This window comes from Haliotis rufescens, unplaced genomic scaffold (genome assembly GCF_023055435.1).
Source record: "Haliotis rufescens isolate VD_foot unplaced genomic scaffold, xgHalRufe1.0.p SCAF_7, whole genome shotgun sequence".
Taxonomy (NCBI): domain Eukaryota; kingdom Metazoa; phylum Mollusca; class Gastropoda; order Lepetellida; family Haliotidae; genus Haliotis; species Haliotis rufescens.
Window position 1 is genome coordinate 20,615,129 of NW_025964361.1, and position 17,111 is coordinate 20,632,239.

Here is a 17,111-nt window from a genome sequence, read left to right on the forward strand (position 1 = left end):
TGATTGATATGTTTGTCAGTATTTCCAAACAATGTTGATAGATGGACTGCGTTTGATTTGCCACTACTTGCAGACAACCCCTTCACCCACTCCCTACACCCACACCCACACCCACACCCCCTCCAAATTTTTATTGGTAAACATATGATTGAGAAATGGATACTATTACTAGATAAGATGTTTCTTTTCAATCTTGAATTACCCAGTAATTGCTGGCATGGACATGTTGGACATATTCTTACATCTTTTCAGAATAATGCCCCATCTTTTGGAATCGAAGGACTCCATGACATATTCAATGTAAGTATATCTTCTTGGTTTTATTGTTTAGAGAGCTTAATTTAACACTACAATATAACAGTATGCAATCACACATACAGTGTATCCAATACTTTGGGAGGAGACAAGTTAGCATTTGAATGATCACCTTCTGATGTATAATGCTTCATCTGTCTTTGTTTTACTTGGGTCCGTCAAATTCAAGGTATATATTTTTATGAGTCATCCAGATGGTCTCCACTTAGTAATTTAGGATATTGCTTCCTTTTTTTTCTTTCTTTTTTTACTTATGTCAGCATGTCAACAATAAAGCACAAGGCTATTCCCTCTTTCTCACATATATGCCAACTCGTAAAAGTGAATAAAAAGTAAGAAGGGATTTTTTTTTTTTTGAACATTAATAACATTTGAAGATGAAATATTATTAATCACCTGAAGTAGTTTCAAAAACACAATTTATTTGCCAAACTAACCCATCTGCCAGAAATTCAATTTGCTATGGTGTTTCAGCATCCAACAAATCTGAGAAGATAAAGATTTTATCTGAGACTGTCCTGTCATCAGGAGTCAATTACCCAGCCAGACCTTGATACACACCATTCATACAGCTAAATTAAAATACGAATATTGCTGAATTAATTATAACAGAGTCTCCCTTGATGTTGGTCACTGTGGTAAATTTGCCTAAACTAGACTTGACTGGCGAGACTTTTTCTCTCTGTCACTGTCAAATGAACATTTGCCAAGCATATTGCTTGTTTTTGACAAGTGAGCATGAGTCTGGAAAACCTGCAGTATTCTTATATTTGCAATCACTCCACCTTGTTTCTTTGTTAAAATTGTAGAAGATATTTTATGTGATTGGTAACTAACTGCCTTCTACCATTTTATTGAATTATTTGTATTGTTTAAAGGATGAATTCAATTGTATTTTGTTATTTGTTTGGCAGGAAATGAGAAGTATACCTGCACCTGTGTCAGAAATTAATACACCAAGAAAATCAGAAGAAAAACTGTCGTTCCAAATTCCTCCAAAGGTTGGAAAGGTAAGAAAGTGAAGGAGTCATTTTTATGGATATACCATTTGTCACTGTTTATGCTCTAATTATGCAGTAGAGCTAAATGAACCGTGCAGTAAATTAAATCTTAGTTCGAGACATTAAGGATAACATCTAAGTAGCAAGATCTTCATGGCCCTTCTATTGGAATGTTACTGTTTGGGGGCTGAACAAAATTCAGATCTGAACTTCTCCTTTTTAATCTTTAGTTGTCAAGCAGTATTTAATCTCAATAAGCTAACATGGAATTATTTTGTATGATACAATTGTGTCACAAGGTCTCTTCTTTTATTCTATGTACCGTATTTTCTTGAGTATAGTGCGCACTTTTTTTCCAAAAAACACAGCTGTGTAGAAGGGGGTGCTTCCAAAAAACACAGCTGTGTAGAAGGGGGTGCGCATTATACACGAATTATGAGTTTGGATGTTTTTTTCCCCCATGGAAAGACATTACCGTGAGCACGAGACACCGGAAATACGATGTCAACAAATCCATACTGAAGTACGCAAATTAATCATGTAATTACACTGTCTGGCTATAAAAAGTGTTCTTTGTATATCTGGACTTATGTTTGTAACTTATTTCATTAATTTTATTCAAAATTCCTTTTAATATTGTTTTTATTAATTTCGGTGAAATCGTGTGTGAAGCGATCGGAAGATCGCACAACTCACCGTTATTAACGACAACCATGGTCAGATTACCGCTATTGACGCCTTGAAACGAACTTTAATTGACAGAGAATGGATACATATATCATAAATGCCATACTTTGGCTCGTTAAAAGTCATATTTGTTTTTGTTTGACGATTCTATGTCAACACGTAATTCTCGTGATGACCGTGCGAGTGAGCCTTGACGGTGACTGGTCAGACTGGTTCCATGTAAAAAATAATACCCGGGAATAGCAATCAGCTGCTTCGCTTACGGTTATTATTATTTTAAATATGTTTAGTAAAAGCTGCATCTAAATTAACAAGATATTGGAATATATTATTCCTGATAGTTACAGATACAATTTTTGCCGATCCTTGCATAAAAATCCTGTAAAGTTATATCATTGGGTGTGTCTTGACCGAATCACCGGTCGATTCCAAGAAAACGTGTGTACAGCTGATTGCTGTTTCCAGCTTAGTTTACGAGAAAATACACAAGGTAATCTTAATCCCTGGATATAAAACAATGCCTAGCAGAAAAATAAATACTATTTAAACGGTAAATCAACATGTCTGGTGCTTTTTTTATCTCAAATTCACCCGTTCGTTTGCTGGACTTCGCTGAAGGGGTACGGTGTAATTTTTTCTGCACTTGGTATTTGAATATTTTTTTTCCCACTAGAGGGGGGTGCACACTATACTCAAGAAAATACGGTACATAAATAAGACAACACGAAATATGTCTCTGGTATATGCATTGTAAAATCTCTAAAAGTGTGACATTAGTTTTCCCAGCAGTTATGAGTATTGGTTTGTGTATTGTTTGATGTCCTGGTTCTCAACCATATCTTTCTAGCAGTAATATGATCTATATTAATAAGTTCAAGTATTGATCAGTACCTTGATGAGAGACCACAGAGACAATACAACACACAGATAATGGATATAGCATATTTACGTTGCACTGGAGAGGTGGAGGTTTGGTGGGATTTTAGCAGAATATCAGCATTACGTTTAGTATGCTCCAGTCTTTTCATCACTCAGTCTCAATTAATCTTGTTAAAATCAGAACTTAGTACTTGCTACCACTACACAATGATCTGAGGACATCCTATTACAGGTCATGCCAGAACGCCTTTTCGTAAACTTTCACTGACCAATGAAATAACTAATTCAACATCAACCAATCAGAAAGCACCATTCTCAAGCTTTATGGCACTAGTTTCAAAATTGTGACTCCCATTCTAGACTCCTTTGAAAAATATTTTGACAAAGTTGTCAATTCAAAATTTGAAAACGGAACATACCTTTCCACTGGCTACGAAAATTCTTTTCCATTTTAGATCCCGAGCTTTTCATGTCCATGTCTAGTATTCATGCAGCACGTAACTGTCTTTAGAAATGTACCATGCTCAGGGTTCACTGTTTGAATTTTCTGACATGGGCCCTTAATGTGACAATTTCAAATATTCCAGAAATATGCCTATAGAGCACAATGTTAAAATGCCCCATTGTATTTGAAAATGTGGGCCTTATTTCAAATTTAGGGGCTAAAAAGCACAAGGCCCCACCCTAGAATTATTCCTGCGTGCTAAGCTTCTTGAGGTTGCATGATAAGTAAACACATTCAGACTTTCACTATTGCAATCTTGTAAGTGACACTCTAATTGGTTGGATAAAATGACCTATAATAGCAGAAGCGAGCACTAATATCAGATTTTAATGAGATTGAATCTTTTACTCTGATACGATACTTATATGCACTAAGATCTGAGGACACCTCCATAGACGGCTGTTGCTTCAGGTGAACACTGAACTTTGACGCCCTAATTTTAGTGAGGGAAGTATGGGTTCTTGAACTGATCAGATATCAGCTTTCAAAAATGATTTTGATTCATTTCTTTACCACCTTGATTCGAAAAATTCGATCTTTGCAAAAGAAAACCTTGCCAGGAAACAATTAAAATATACACCCTTTTGGGATGTATTATATATCCATGACTATATGATGATCAGATATGTTTGTCTGAATGCCTCTCTCACTCATTCCAAGACTTTTTAAATCTTGACACTGATTAACCGATTAGAAAGTTTACCTGATATGACCTCCTTTGAAGGTGTCCTCACACCTTCATGCACAGAGCTGTCACATTGGAGATAAAGTTCTGAACATGAGGTGATTGGTCATCACTTAAATTCTGTGTCTGTATAGGTCCTTTGTACTTAAAACCACTACACGATTGAAGTAAGAAGTGATTGGAATGGAAATCAGGTGGGACAATGTGTCACTTTGCTGATTCTGTCACAGACAATCACAGATTTGTCTGGTTCAGGCTGCAGGCTTTGTAATGGCTAATTGTGGCTTAAGAAGGTATTTCCTCAGTCGTAGAAAAGGCAGAAAGGCTACTTGTAGTTGCAGGTCTGCTATCATCGACAGCCATTGCACTTCATTGACAGAGGGGTTTATTGGGTGAGAGGAATACCATTACAGTTTAATATAGTTATTTTACTGTCTCTGTTCATATTTTGACCTCAGTTGAGATGTTTCTGGTGACAAGTAGAAATGAATAGTCGCCGATTCTCACCAATGAAATTAATTGTATCAATGTTTTGATGGTGGTTTTGTGCAGTCAAAAGCCTTTTTATATTATTTTATAATCTGACCATCCAGCCACTTGGATGTGTCTGAATTCTTTTTGCACTTAGACATGGAGAATACATTTGATGACTGAAGCTACTGTAAAAGCATAATGAATTTTCATTTTTGTAGATGATAAGTATGCATCAATGAAAGTAGATCTCACATGTGGGATTTCTCCACTTAGCTATTACTTATCCCTTTTCTTTTAAAGTGTAATGACATTTGGAATCTATGTGCAGTTAGTTGTGAGGCTTATTTATATGTTCCATTTTTTAGGGATATTTTAAGTTTTGACCTTTGACGTTGAACTTTGACCATACCATACTGCATTGTGAACATAGTCTCTGCAGAGACCACTGGTCCAAAGGAGCTAAAACAGTGATGACACCTGAATTTGTTCAGGAAGTTTGAATACGATTTTCAATATCATGGCAACAACATTGAAAAAAGCTGTTAATGGCCATTATTGAGTCATTATAAGCTGACATGACTGAAAGTCAAATTTCCAGTGTCAGTCATCCATCATCCATCATCAACACCATCTTCTCAGTAATCATTGATCACTAATGACGGAACAATTGAAGTTGAAACTTTACATACTTGTTCCCTCCCACAATGATGGCACCCAATTACGACCTCGATTCCACTGTGATTTGACCCCAGTTCTTTGAGCATGTTTCATATTTGTTAATATTTAGGCCTCAGCATTTATGCAGAGAATATTTGAATAACAATGCTAACAGCAACTTTTGTAAGTTGATTTGTCTTTGTTGACATTTTGAACTGTTGACTACATATTCAGGGGAGCTACTGTGACACTATTTTTGTGATTTGATACGCATTTCTTAGGGAGGGGGATATTGATGACTTATTTTTTTTCATGTTGGCAATTCTTTAATTCAGTGTTCAGTGTGTTACTGTTTTCTGTTACAGGATGTCACACCACCAAATTCTGACATTGGGAAAGGTATGTGTTATGTTTACAGGATTTGGATGACTTTGATGTTGTGCATAGAAGTTGTTTTAGTTTATGATTGAGACCAACCAAATATATTGCTATGCACTAGAAAATTGTCCTAAGACATGTTTTTACCAGTCTGAAAGAAAACATACACATTTGACTGATTGTCAGTGTAAAATATGGAATTAGCACCCAAGTCACACAAGACAGATAAAACATGTGACGCTATTCTTCTTTGAAATTCCATTGTAATTGTTAATAATCACCCAGAAGTTGGTGATCCAGCCAGTTGTTGTATAGCCCAAAGAGGCTACAATTTGACTAAACACTGTATGATAATAATAGAAGACACCATGGCTTACATTATGCAATCACACAAGAGCTAACTGGCTGGCAGGCAGGCCCAGCAGGTTGGCCAGGGATGGCTGACCGACTTTTCAGCTGACAGTGTTTGGCATAATGCCGTACACTGGTGTGTGGCTATGTATGCAGTCAAAACGAGGACAAACAATGTGTTTCGTTAGCTGTAATGTGAGCAATTGCATCTGTTAATTATTGTCTTTCTGTTTGCTAACATCAATCTAGGCAATGATTTTCTAATGTGTCAAGGTGAACCCTTTGTGTATCAGCAACAAAATATTTTATGTTGCCTGATCCATGCTTATTACAAAAAATGTTGTCAATGCAATTTAATCAACTTATTGACAATTTTTTTAAATAGAAATAAGTCAGCTCTATGTGACTGTACACAACAACACTATGTTGTTTAAATTAGTTTGACACAACAGCTGCACCTTTTGAATGTCATCTCCCACATGAGACATCATTGTGAGGGGCTAATTTTGTCACAAACACTGTTACATTTGGTTACTTGCTCTTTCGCAACACTATTTATAGAACTGGTGTAAAGCAGTGACAAATAACACAATGGCAAGCTGGGTGATACCAGTAGGTACGCTCTTGATGTTGATTAATCCAACATTTTCCGCAGTTTTTTAATTTTTTATATGATATGCGGAAATTGAAGACGTAGTGGTATCTTTGCAGTCAAAACAGCAAGCGTTCTGGATAGTGTCCTACTTGGCAAGTTACATTTTCACAGGATTCATACCTCTTAACCTGTGGGATATCTTGAAGTATTGCTATATTTAGCACTTTATGTAGGCAAAGCTTGCTGACCAAAACTTGTTTGTATAATGACTCTCACTCACTCAAACAATAAAATTATAACCATATTAAATAGTATGTTAATTCATTTATGATAGCATAATTATATTAATAGATTTTTACCATATCTACTGTCTCTGTGAATTAAGTGGTTTGATTGCTGGTTATGAAGAGCAGTAGTAGGATAAATTAATGTTTGTAAATGTCACAACACGACAGGCGGCAGGCGATATGTAGGCAGTGTGTGGGCTGAATCAACAGTCTACAGTTTTGTGAATAACATCACCTCATTCCTAGCATCAGCTACAAACTCCAGAGCATAGTTCTATGTCTTCATGGTTTAAATGTCAAACCTCTTTTTGAAAGGCTTTATTACCTCATGCTGTAGTTAGAGGCTTGTATTAATGTACTTCATTTCTGCATTGTTTGCCAGAAAAAAACTACCAAAACCTGTAAGCCTATTATCCTCAATTATTGATGAGAATAACTTGATATCACCGAATATATGATTATGCATTATTTATTTCGGTTTATGTTTTAGTTGCCAGGCAGTCCTAATAATTGGTCTTGTTTAAGATGATGCTAATTTGTAACTTTTCTGAAAATCAGATGGTACTTTGTGACATTGCACAGAAAGATGTTACTCTTGGTCATTATTGTATATTTGTCAGATCAAGGATCTGCTGGCACCATTTTCATCTAGTATGGAAAAATCCTTTTTATAATTTACATTTATTATTTTCAGCCAAGACATTACAAACAATAATATCTTATGCTTAGTTCAAAGTAATCAACAATAATAATATACTGAATTTGACATTCATGTTTCCACAAATACAAACCTGGGTGTCTCTCCCTTATCACATAGACTTTAAAAATTACTCCCTTTGTCTTAACACCAACATTTTGCTCACTTCCAGAGTTTGAAAAGCAAAAGGTGGTGGAGGCTGATATAATTTTTTGCTCACCTGACTGTCATAGCCTTCTTGTTTGGCGTTGGTGTCTGTAATCATTTTCTCCTCAGATACCACTGGACCAATATGGACCAATATGTGAAACTTCACATACTTGTTCCCATCAATCATGACACCTTAGCTTGTTCAAGAGGTTCAAATATTCCAATCTACAAAATCTAAATGTCCTTAGATGTTAGCATGGGTGCTTGGTCAACAGCACAGACAACGATATGAAAGTGAAATAGAATAAGAATTGCCATTTGACAACTCTGCCTTCCAAAGTTTGTTTGTTGTTTAAATATGCACTTAGCAATATTCCTGCAAAATGATGGCAGTCTGTAAATAATCGAATCTGGATCAGACATCTCAGTGACTGACATCATGAGTCATTAGTCCCCACTTACAACAAGCATGGGCTGCTGAAGACCAATTATAACCCCAAATCTTCACGGGACCTTTCCAAAGTGAAGAAAAGAGTGGATGTATTATACCAGCTATTTTCCTTGTTTTCTGTACCTTCTGAGTGTAATTTGTAATGCTTAATGTTATTATTTCAAAGGGGCTTCAACTGGGGGGTTGCCTTTTTGACGGGGTCGTTTTTTCTTTGGTGATATATGGTAAGTTTCATTTTAAGTGGATCAGATCTGATTGTAGCAAAAAATGTAGCTGGTCACCTTTGTCCGATGTCATGATCTCATGTTTGTTTGAAATTGTGTCTTTCATATAATTTGCAATGAAATGTTTGATGCTCAAGAAATTAAATTGACAAGATTCAATCAGATATGGCTCACTACCGGTGTCAGTAAGTGTTTTTTCTAGGTAGACATGAAACACTGTTTCTGATGTGAGTATGACACTGAGTTATGAGCACTCAAGCAATAGCTTTTGAAGCACTAATGTGGTAGTGGAGTAGCCTTGTTGTAAATGTGGATTGTCATACTGAAGACACAGGTTTAATTCCCCACGTGGGTACAATGTGAGACATGATATTACTTGCATAGTGCTAAAGGCAGTGAAACCCTGCTACCTCTTTAATACTAATACATTGTAGTAATGCTAATGTTGGTGATAGCAGAAGTAATACTAACTTGGTAATACATGCTTTTTATCTTGACCTGCTGAGAGGCCAATAATTGGCCCGAAGTCTGCAGCAAATATCTAAAAAAATTAAATGGGAATCAGACTATTCTCAATTAATTGTGTATAACTATCAACTAATGGAATGGCTTGGTCAAAGGACCAACAGAGAGGAATTTTACATTATTGCATTGAATTTAACTTTAAGATACCCCTGAATTAAGAAAATTAAGCACTTTTCAAAATAAATGTAATAGTTATTAAGGTAGTAGATACTGACATTCCAGCCCTCAACATTGCATCAAACTTGGTTGTATACCCATGAAAATGTCAATTAAAAAACTGAATTATTGTGATGTGACAGTTTAATAAAAATGAAATCTTTTACTTCCATGCGACACCTCCCTGTTTGATCTGAGGCAGCACCACCCTGAGTGTCCTTTGACTTCAGTTTAAATGAAGGATGCATTGGTTCATGAGCCAATCAGATGTCAGCTTTCTAAAATGTTTCAGTTTCAACCATCTCAATTCAGAAAATTAAAATTGTAACAAAAGAAGCTCTCCACAGAACCAAAATATTCTTTCAATAGCACTCCCTTTTGGTTGTAGATACCATTGAGCTCTGAAATATCCACAACAATATAATGGCACGGCATTCATTATATCTACATTCAGAAAAGTTTTTTTTATGTTATTTTTCAACGGGCGTGGGGGCAACCATGATTGCTCATCAAGCCAAAAGTCTGGTTTGATCCCCCACTTGGGTACAATGTATGAAGCCCATTCTTTGTGTCACCTGCCCATGTATTTGCTGAAAGTAGCATTAAACCATACCCACTCGAGATACAGAAATCAGATATGCTTCGCCCACTCATGCAAAGAATTTAGATGCCAAAATGCTGATTGGCTGATTAGAAAGTTCACCTAAGGAGGTGTCTGATCTTCATGAAGAGAGGTATCAGATCACAGTATAAGATCTGATTTTAATGAGATTGCCTTATTTTCTGTCCTTCGAACTTACCACAATAAAAACATAATTTTTTACTTATCCTGCATTGCTCCTTAATGCATTCACTGCTTACCTTACGACAACAAGAAGACTGCGCAATGGCGATGGTCTTGGGTGAAGAAATATGGAAGATTGTTGATTCCAAATCCCACTTTTATATGGACCTTGATGACAAGTCACCTTCTTCACATCACTGTCTGTCGCCCTACAGCAAGGACGTGTCCCAGCCGAGCTCGTCAAATTGGATTTATTTAGACCTTCAGTTTTCAGCTATAATTCTAAAATTGATCTGTGAAGGGTGATGTATTCCTTTCATATTACTTTCACCATGTTGTGTAGTTTAATGTGGATTATTTAGGTGTAAAAAGACGTGATTGTTGTCCAACATTTTAAATTTGTGTTACAATAATTGACCTGCCAAGGTGGTCAGATTGTTTACACTTCCCAGCTACGTATGTATAACATATTCATGTGTTTTTAAATACTAGTAGCCTTGGCGTTACATTGAGTTGCATATATCAATATTGTATACACTTTCAACTCATAAAAAATAATTGCCGATAGAATATTGTTTAATTCTATGGCACTCTTCCAATCCCGTTTCAACAACAATTCTTTATTTGCGTAACTTATGATTGTGTGTTGTACCAATTGTCGTGGGAAAAAAATCTTCCAAAGATCCTTATCCACGTTGTTTAGCATGCACGCAGATTTGCTCTAAATGTAAATTTTGTGTGACTCTCTCTCCAGCAAGTTTTACAATATATAGGCAGGTTACACACAAACATATTTTGCAGCAATCCCGTCATGTGGTGACGAAGATGTCACAATCGCCAGATAGCAATGGACATGTTTCTGTCATTACCACGCAGCCATTATCATCGATGGGTAATAGGGCTCCCGTCACTGTGACTGCAGAAGTGCACCCTCCGCCGAAATCAACAATACCGGAGGAGATTGTGAGTGTCGTAACTGCTCCTAATTTTCAACCGCCTGAGACATACAACTCTTCAAGATCTACGACGCCAGCGCCAGCGTCTCAAGATGCGCAGGCACAAATCATGATCAGGTCAGCACCAATGAGCATTGCGTCTCAGGGACCTGCGCTGAGCGCAGCGCCTGCCTACTACAATGACATCAGCCCCAGGGCTTACATCATACAATGTTACGCAGGCGACGCATGATCAGCTTAGCGCTGCACCAATGACTTACCCTACGCAGCCGATGCACGCTCAGGTATCAACACCGTTCCAGAACATTCATTGGATGCAAAACTTCATACAGTTCATGTGGCAGCAGTCTATGGCATACCAGTATCCTGCGCCCACCCTTATGCCAATGTATCAGACCCCAGCGTCAGCTACAACAATGACACAAGGCTTAGCGCCTCCTCCGGCACCCAACGTCCTGCAATATGCCTATTGCATGTCCTGGTACAGTGATCCCTCGCTACAACGCTACCTTCGGGGTCCAAATAATTGATGAGCGTTACAGATGATCAGCGATTTAACTGACGTTGAGTGGTAGGTGGTAGATGACCAACAAAACAGTATACATGTAGTAGGCATTATTTTATATGCAGAGATTAGGATTACCTTGTGTATTTTCTCGTAAACTAAGCCAGAAATAGCAATCAGCTGTGCACACGTTTCCTCCCAATCTACTGGTGATTCAGTTAAACATTCACTGTAGGAACTTCCCGTGCTACATCTATTTTGATTGCGAAAACCGTATGTTGACATTTAATATTCAAACTGCCTCAAATATGACTTTTAGCGAGTCAGGGTACAGCATTTATGATATATGTATCCATTCTCTTCTCAGTTTGTTTCAAGGCATCAATAGCAGTAATCGGACTCTGGTTGCTGTAAATAACGTCCGAAATTATTGTAAACATTATTATAATTATTGAATGAAATTTTGAATAAAGTTAATAAAATATATTGCAAACAATAGTCCAGATAAACAATGAACAAATTATTTTATAACCAGATATTATAATAATAAGAATTATTGCGTACTTCAGTTTGGATTTGTTGACTGATATTTCTGGTGATTGGCTGATAATGTTTTCGGAAATGGGGGAAAACATCCTGTCATTGAAAAACTTGATTAAAAATATTAGTAAATTTTGAGAGCCATGCTTTACCGCGCACTATAACTGATTTAGCACTATATCGAAGAACTCAATAGCGAGGGAACACTGTACAGCACATTCATTGCTGAGCAGCGCTAGTAACCCAGAGCGTACATGGACATCAGTGCATGACTCACTCTCACCAGGTGGCTCATTCAAGCCCTCTATCAGAGGTAGCACTACACACTCGAGCAGAAGCCAATCGCCATCTAGGCGAACACGTCAACATTGTTCTGACTTGTCAGACTCATCAAATGACGATTCCCTGGTAGAATGGAATATGCATCTCGGCTTAGCGCAAGTACCCGATTGTGTAGCGGACCATCTCGTTAGTGGCGCCTTCCCTTGGTAACGGGGTGCATAAAAAGGACACCTTATGGTCGCATCCTACATCGATTCCTATCGACCCTATGCTGACAGATATGACGAGGTCATTGGATGAAGACCACTTGCGCCATCATTTAAGCCACCCAAGTTTAGGAAGGATGAGTTTCCTATCCATGCGTTTGTGGTACCAGACCTAGCTCTTAGTTTGGATGAAAGCATACAAAGGATGACAGGCTCGTCAAGGCCAACCACCCTTAAGGTACAGGATACCAGATTTATTGAAACGGAAATCAGACGGGTATTGAAACCTTTGTCAGCACTAGCTTCGTCAACACATGTGGTAGAGCAGAATCTATCAGAGGACAACGTATTTTCTTGAGTACAGTGTAGAAGGGGTGCGCATTATACATGCCATAATGAGTTTGATGTATTTTTGCCCCCAAAGCAAAGACATTACCGTGAGCACATAACACCGGAAATACCATGTCAACAAATCCGTACTGAAGTACAGATTATTAATCATGTAATCACATTGTCAGGTTATAAAAGTGTTCATTGAATATCTGGACTTACGTTTATGGACTTACATTAATTTTATTCAAAATTCCCTTTAATATCATTTTAATTAATTGTAGCAAAATCATGTGTGAAGCAAGGGGAAGATCACATGACCGTTATTAACAGCAACCACACTCAGATTACCGCTACCGACGCCTTGAAACGAACTTTAGTTGACAGAGAATGGATACATATATCATAAATGCCATACTTTGACTCGTTAAAAGTCATATTTGTTGTAGTTTGACAATTCTATGTCAACACATAGTTCTCATGATCATGTGCGCAGGAGCCTCGACGGTGACTGGTCCAATTGTTCCATGTGAAAATAATAACCGGCAATCGCAATCAGCTGCACAGAAGTTCTACACTTTGGGTTATTATTATTTTAAATATATTTGATTAAACTAAACTAAAATAACATGACATTGGAATATATTATTCCTGATAAAAAAATAGTTTCAGATACAATTTTTTCCGATTCCTGCATTAAAATCCTTAAAGTTATATCATTGAGTAAGTTTTAACTGAATCACCGTTAGATTCCAAGAAAAGGAGTGTACAGTTGATTGCTGTTTCTGTCTTAGTTTACGAAAAAATATGCAAGGTAATCTTAATCCATGGATGTAAAACAATGCCTAGCAGAACAAAAAATATACTTTACATGCTGGATCAACATATCTGGTGAGTTTGTATCTCTAATTTCAAATTTGTACTGACCAAGTTTCTTTTCAACCGTTTGATTACCAGAATTCACTGAAGGGGTCCGGTGTAATTTTTTTCTGCTCATAATTTTTTTCCAAAATACTGAATTCGCTAGTTGGGATGTGCATTATACTTTGGTACTATACTCAAGAAAATATGGTATATCATTTCCAAACTATAGTGGACTTCCAACTGTGTCAGATTGACTACAAGAGGAATCATCTCAAAGCTGCTCTGGTGGAGATTACTGTCACACGCAGACTTGGCTATTAAGTGTTTTCTAACTCGGATTCTGAGGCTGCTACGGCAACCCTCGTCATCTACTTCTCTGTTCAATGAACAGATCACAGACACGCAAGTCAAAGTTTGCAGTTACTTTTGGGATGAGACAGCGCTCAAGGCTCTAGAGCACATCTCTCAAAGTTTATCCCAGCGATCTGGCAAGCCAGGCAATTATAAGCCTAGACGCGTGTCTCTCAAGGACGGCCAAGACCAGGAGTACTTTTGTAGGGAAAGGGCATGGCAGAGTAAAACCTCAAGGTTCTTATCAGTCCGGTCGTGGTAGATCCAGGGCAGAGGAGGTGATAAGAGGGGTAAACACTGAAGTGTTGGACAGTCACGACTAGGAACTCCCGCCCCCAGCTGTCCCAATTGTCAACTTCCCCGTAGGCAGGAGACTGAATCAGTTTTTGAAGAACTGGAGCATCCTCAAGGACGATTACGTTCTCAACGTACTACGTCACGGTTATCATGTAGACGTAGAGATACTTCCACCGTAGACCACAGGTCCACTCCATTGGAATTATCAAAGGAAGCAACATCTGCTATTAAAATTCAACGCACCCCAGCATTAACACCTGGCTTCTATTCTCACATCTTCCTGGTACCCAAGAAGGACTCAGGCAATCTCTCCTTGTTGAACGAATGTTACCTGAAGCGTCCACCTTACTTCCGCCTCACCATGTTGAGACTGCTCAGAACCAGCATCAAGGCGTTTAATTCCTTGATCAGTCTCGACCTGAAGGATGCCGACCTGTATGTACCTATCCATCCCTCCAACGGCTGGTTCCTCAGGTTCTAGTTCAATGGGGTTCACTACCAATGGGCAGTTCTCCCATTTGGCATTTCAGTGGCCCCGTGGCTATTTACACAAATAATGAGGCAAATAACTTCTTTTTTACACCTGAGGAACATTTGGTTCAAGTCGTACATAGACGACAGTCTCCTGCGTCATCAACACACGCCGACGTTAATACGCACCCGGGAATTCACCAGACAGCTACTCTATCAATTAGGATGGATAATCAACGAGGCGAAGTCAGAGTTAACTCCATCCTTTCGACTCCAGTTCATAGGAGGCCTGCCCCAGACAGACCAGGATCTCCTATCAGTACTGAGGGACAGATGGCACAAAATCCTACACCTCTTGTCACCCATGCTACACCAACCACGCACGCTTCACCAATGGCAAGTGTTGCCAGGATTACTCACTTCGGCACAGGACTTAACCAGTAGAGGCCAATTACAGCTGCGCCCAATTCAACAAATCCTGAACCCTTACATCAGGCGTCAGGATCCACTCAAGGCCATCACTATACCGGCTCATCTAAGACCTTACCTCAATTGGTGATAAGGTGGAGTCGAATGGCTTAGGAGGAGTTTCTTTATCGGGGTTATCCCTGAGTCTACACCTGTTCATAGATGCCTCCCTTCAGGGATGGGGTGCGCACCTGCAGGGCCAGACAGCCTCAGGGCTATGGTTCGGCGCTCATCGAAGGTGGCACCTAAACAACTTGGAAGCGTTATTTCTGGCCATATCCCATTGGCAGAATCAGTTACAGTCCGCCTAACTCGCAATATCCACAGACAACAGCACTGTGGTGTGGTTCCTGCGCAATCAGGGAACAACACTCACACTACCTGCTTCAACAGACATTTAGATTTTTCCATCTAGAGGATCGTCTAGAACGACAATTCATAGTTCAGCACATCCCTGGATGTCGAAACATGCTTTATCGATGCGTTATCGTGCCCAGACAGGGTGGCTCCCATAGAGTGGAAACTTCAATCAGAAGCATTCCAGCTACTGCTTCAGAAGTTTGGGCAACCAAACATTGACCTGTTTGCTCTGTGCCAAAACCGCCAACTTATGATGTATGTCTCCCCATTACCGGTGACTTGGGCGGTGGAAGTGTTCAGCATCCCTTGGGAGGGGCTAAAAGTGAATGCTTTTCCGCCACCTGTTCTACTTCCCAAGGTGATACAAAAGATCAAGGAGACAAGGAATCTTGCTCTGACTTTGGTCATGCCCTCATGGCTGGCAAGAGGGTGGTTCGTTGAACTCAGAAATCTAGCAGAAGACGATCCACTACACAGTGGTCCAACCTACTTATCCACCCTCACAGCAAATTGCCTCACCCAATGCCAGCCAAATTTCGTCTGCATGCTTGGTTCGTCTTATAAAGTTGTTAAGTGTGAAGGGCTATTTCAGCACGGGCAGCAAAACCTATAGCTTTAGCTCATCGTCCCTCTACCAGAGGACTATACGATGACAAGTGGGGACCATTTGAGACTTTTTGCAAAGCAAAAAATCAAGACCCCATGACTGCGTCACAAAATTCCTAGACGACTACCTCCTACATTTGCGTACCCAAAGACACTGTAAAAGTAGCACCATTACTACGTACTTGGTTTCACTTAACTCAGTGTTGGTCATTCCGGAAAATCGCAAGATGACTTAAGGTCATAGGACTTCAGGTACTACAGGCCCTACTACGCTCATTCAGGCTTGAGGATCAGAAGGCCCCCCTGCTTGGGACTTGAACGTGGTACTTCGAAGTTTGCGAGACCCCCCCCCTTTCTTTGAGCCCCTATATGCATTCTCATTTCATCATTTTATGACATCGTCACAATATGGCTGAAATATTGCTGATGTGACGTTAAACTTTAACTCACTCACTCACTCATTTTATGACATCACCAAAAAAATAATATTTCTCTTGGCTTCAGCCACGGTGGCACGGGTGAGCGAGCTGCATGCAATCGACATCACCCGGGTGCGCTTTGAGCATGGGACGCACGGAGCAGTACATCTCTGGTTGTCCTGGGATTTTATAGCAAAAAATCAACTACCAGGCAAACCTGAATGTTCCTTCACCATCCCACCGATATTGACTATTGGGGGAGCGAAGGTGAGGGTGAACTTCTCTGGTGCTTTGTGCGAGCACTTCGAGTTTTCATCCACCGCTCCAAGACTAGGCGTGGTTCGAGAAAGCGGTTATTTATACACGTGTCTCCTACGTCCACGACTGATGTTAGTCACAACACCATATCCCTATGGTTACGTGAAGTCATCCTTCAGGCTTACGAGATTGCCAAACTGGATCCTTCGAGAGCAAATAATCCTCACGAGATCAGGGCGCTAGCCTCTACCATGGCGTCGCACAGCAACTGTTCTATAAGAACGATCATGGAAGGATACATTTGGAGGTCCGACACAGTTTTCGCTAGTCATTATCTGTGCGATGTGACTCTTGAGGACGTCGAAGGTGTGCAAAGTTTTGGCCCTCTGGTGGTAGC

General features: G+C 39.2%; 1 protein-coding gene across 2 annotated transcripts in view; it reads left to right on the forward strand.

The window, feature by feature from the left end:
* The window catches only part of LOC124139821 (AF4/FMR2 family member 4-like), a 151,352-nt gene that overhangs the window by 43,544 nt on the left and 90,697 nt on the right, over positions 1-17,111 (forward strand). For both annotated transcript variants that reach the window (XM_046507173.2, XM_046507174.2), the window contains exons 4-6: positions 253-300; positions 1,230-1,325; positions 5,569-5,602. In XM_046507173.2, coding sequence (XP_046363129.2) covers positions 253-300; positions 1,230-1,325; positions 5,569-5,602 — 178 coding nt within the window. The remainder of the gene's footprint in view (positions 1-252; positions 301-1,229; positions 1,326-5,568; positions 5,603-17,111) is intronic.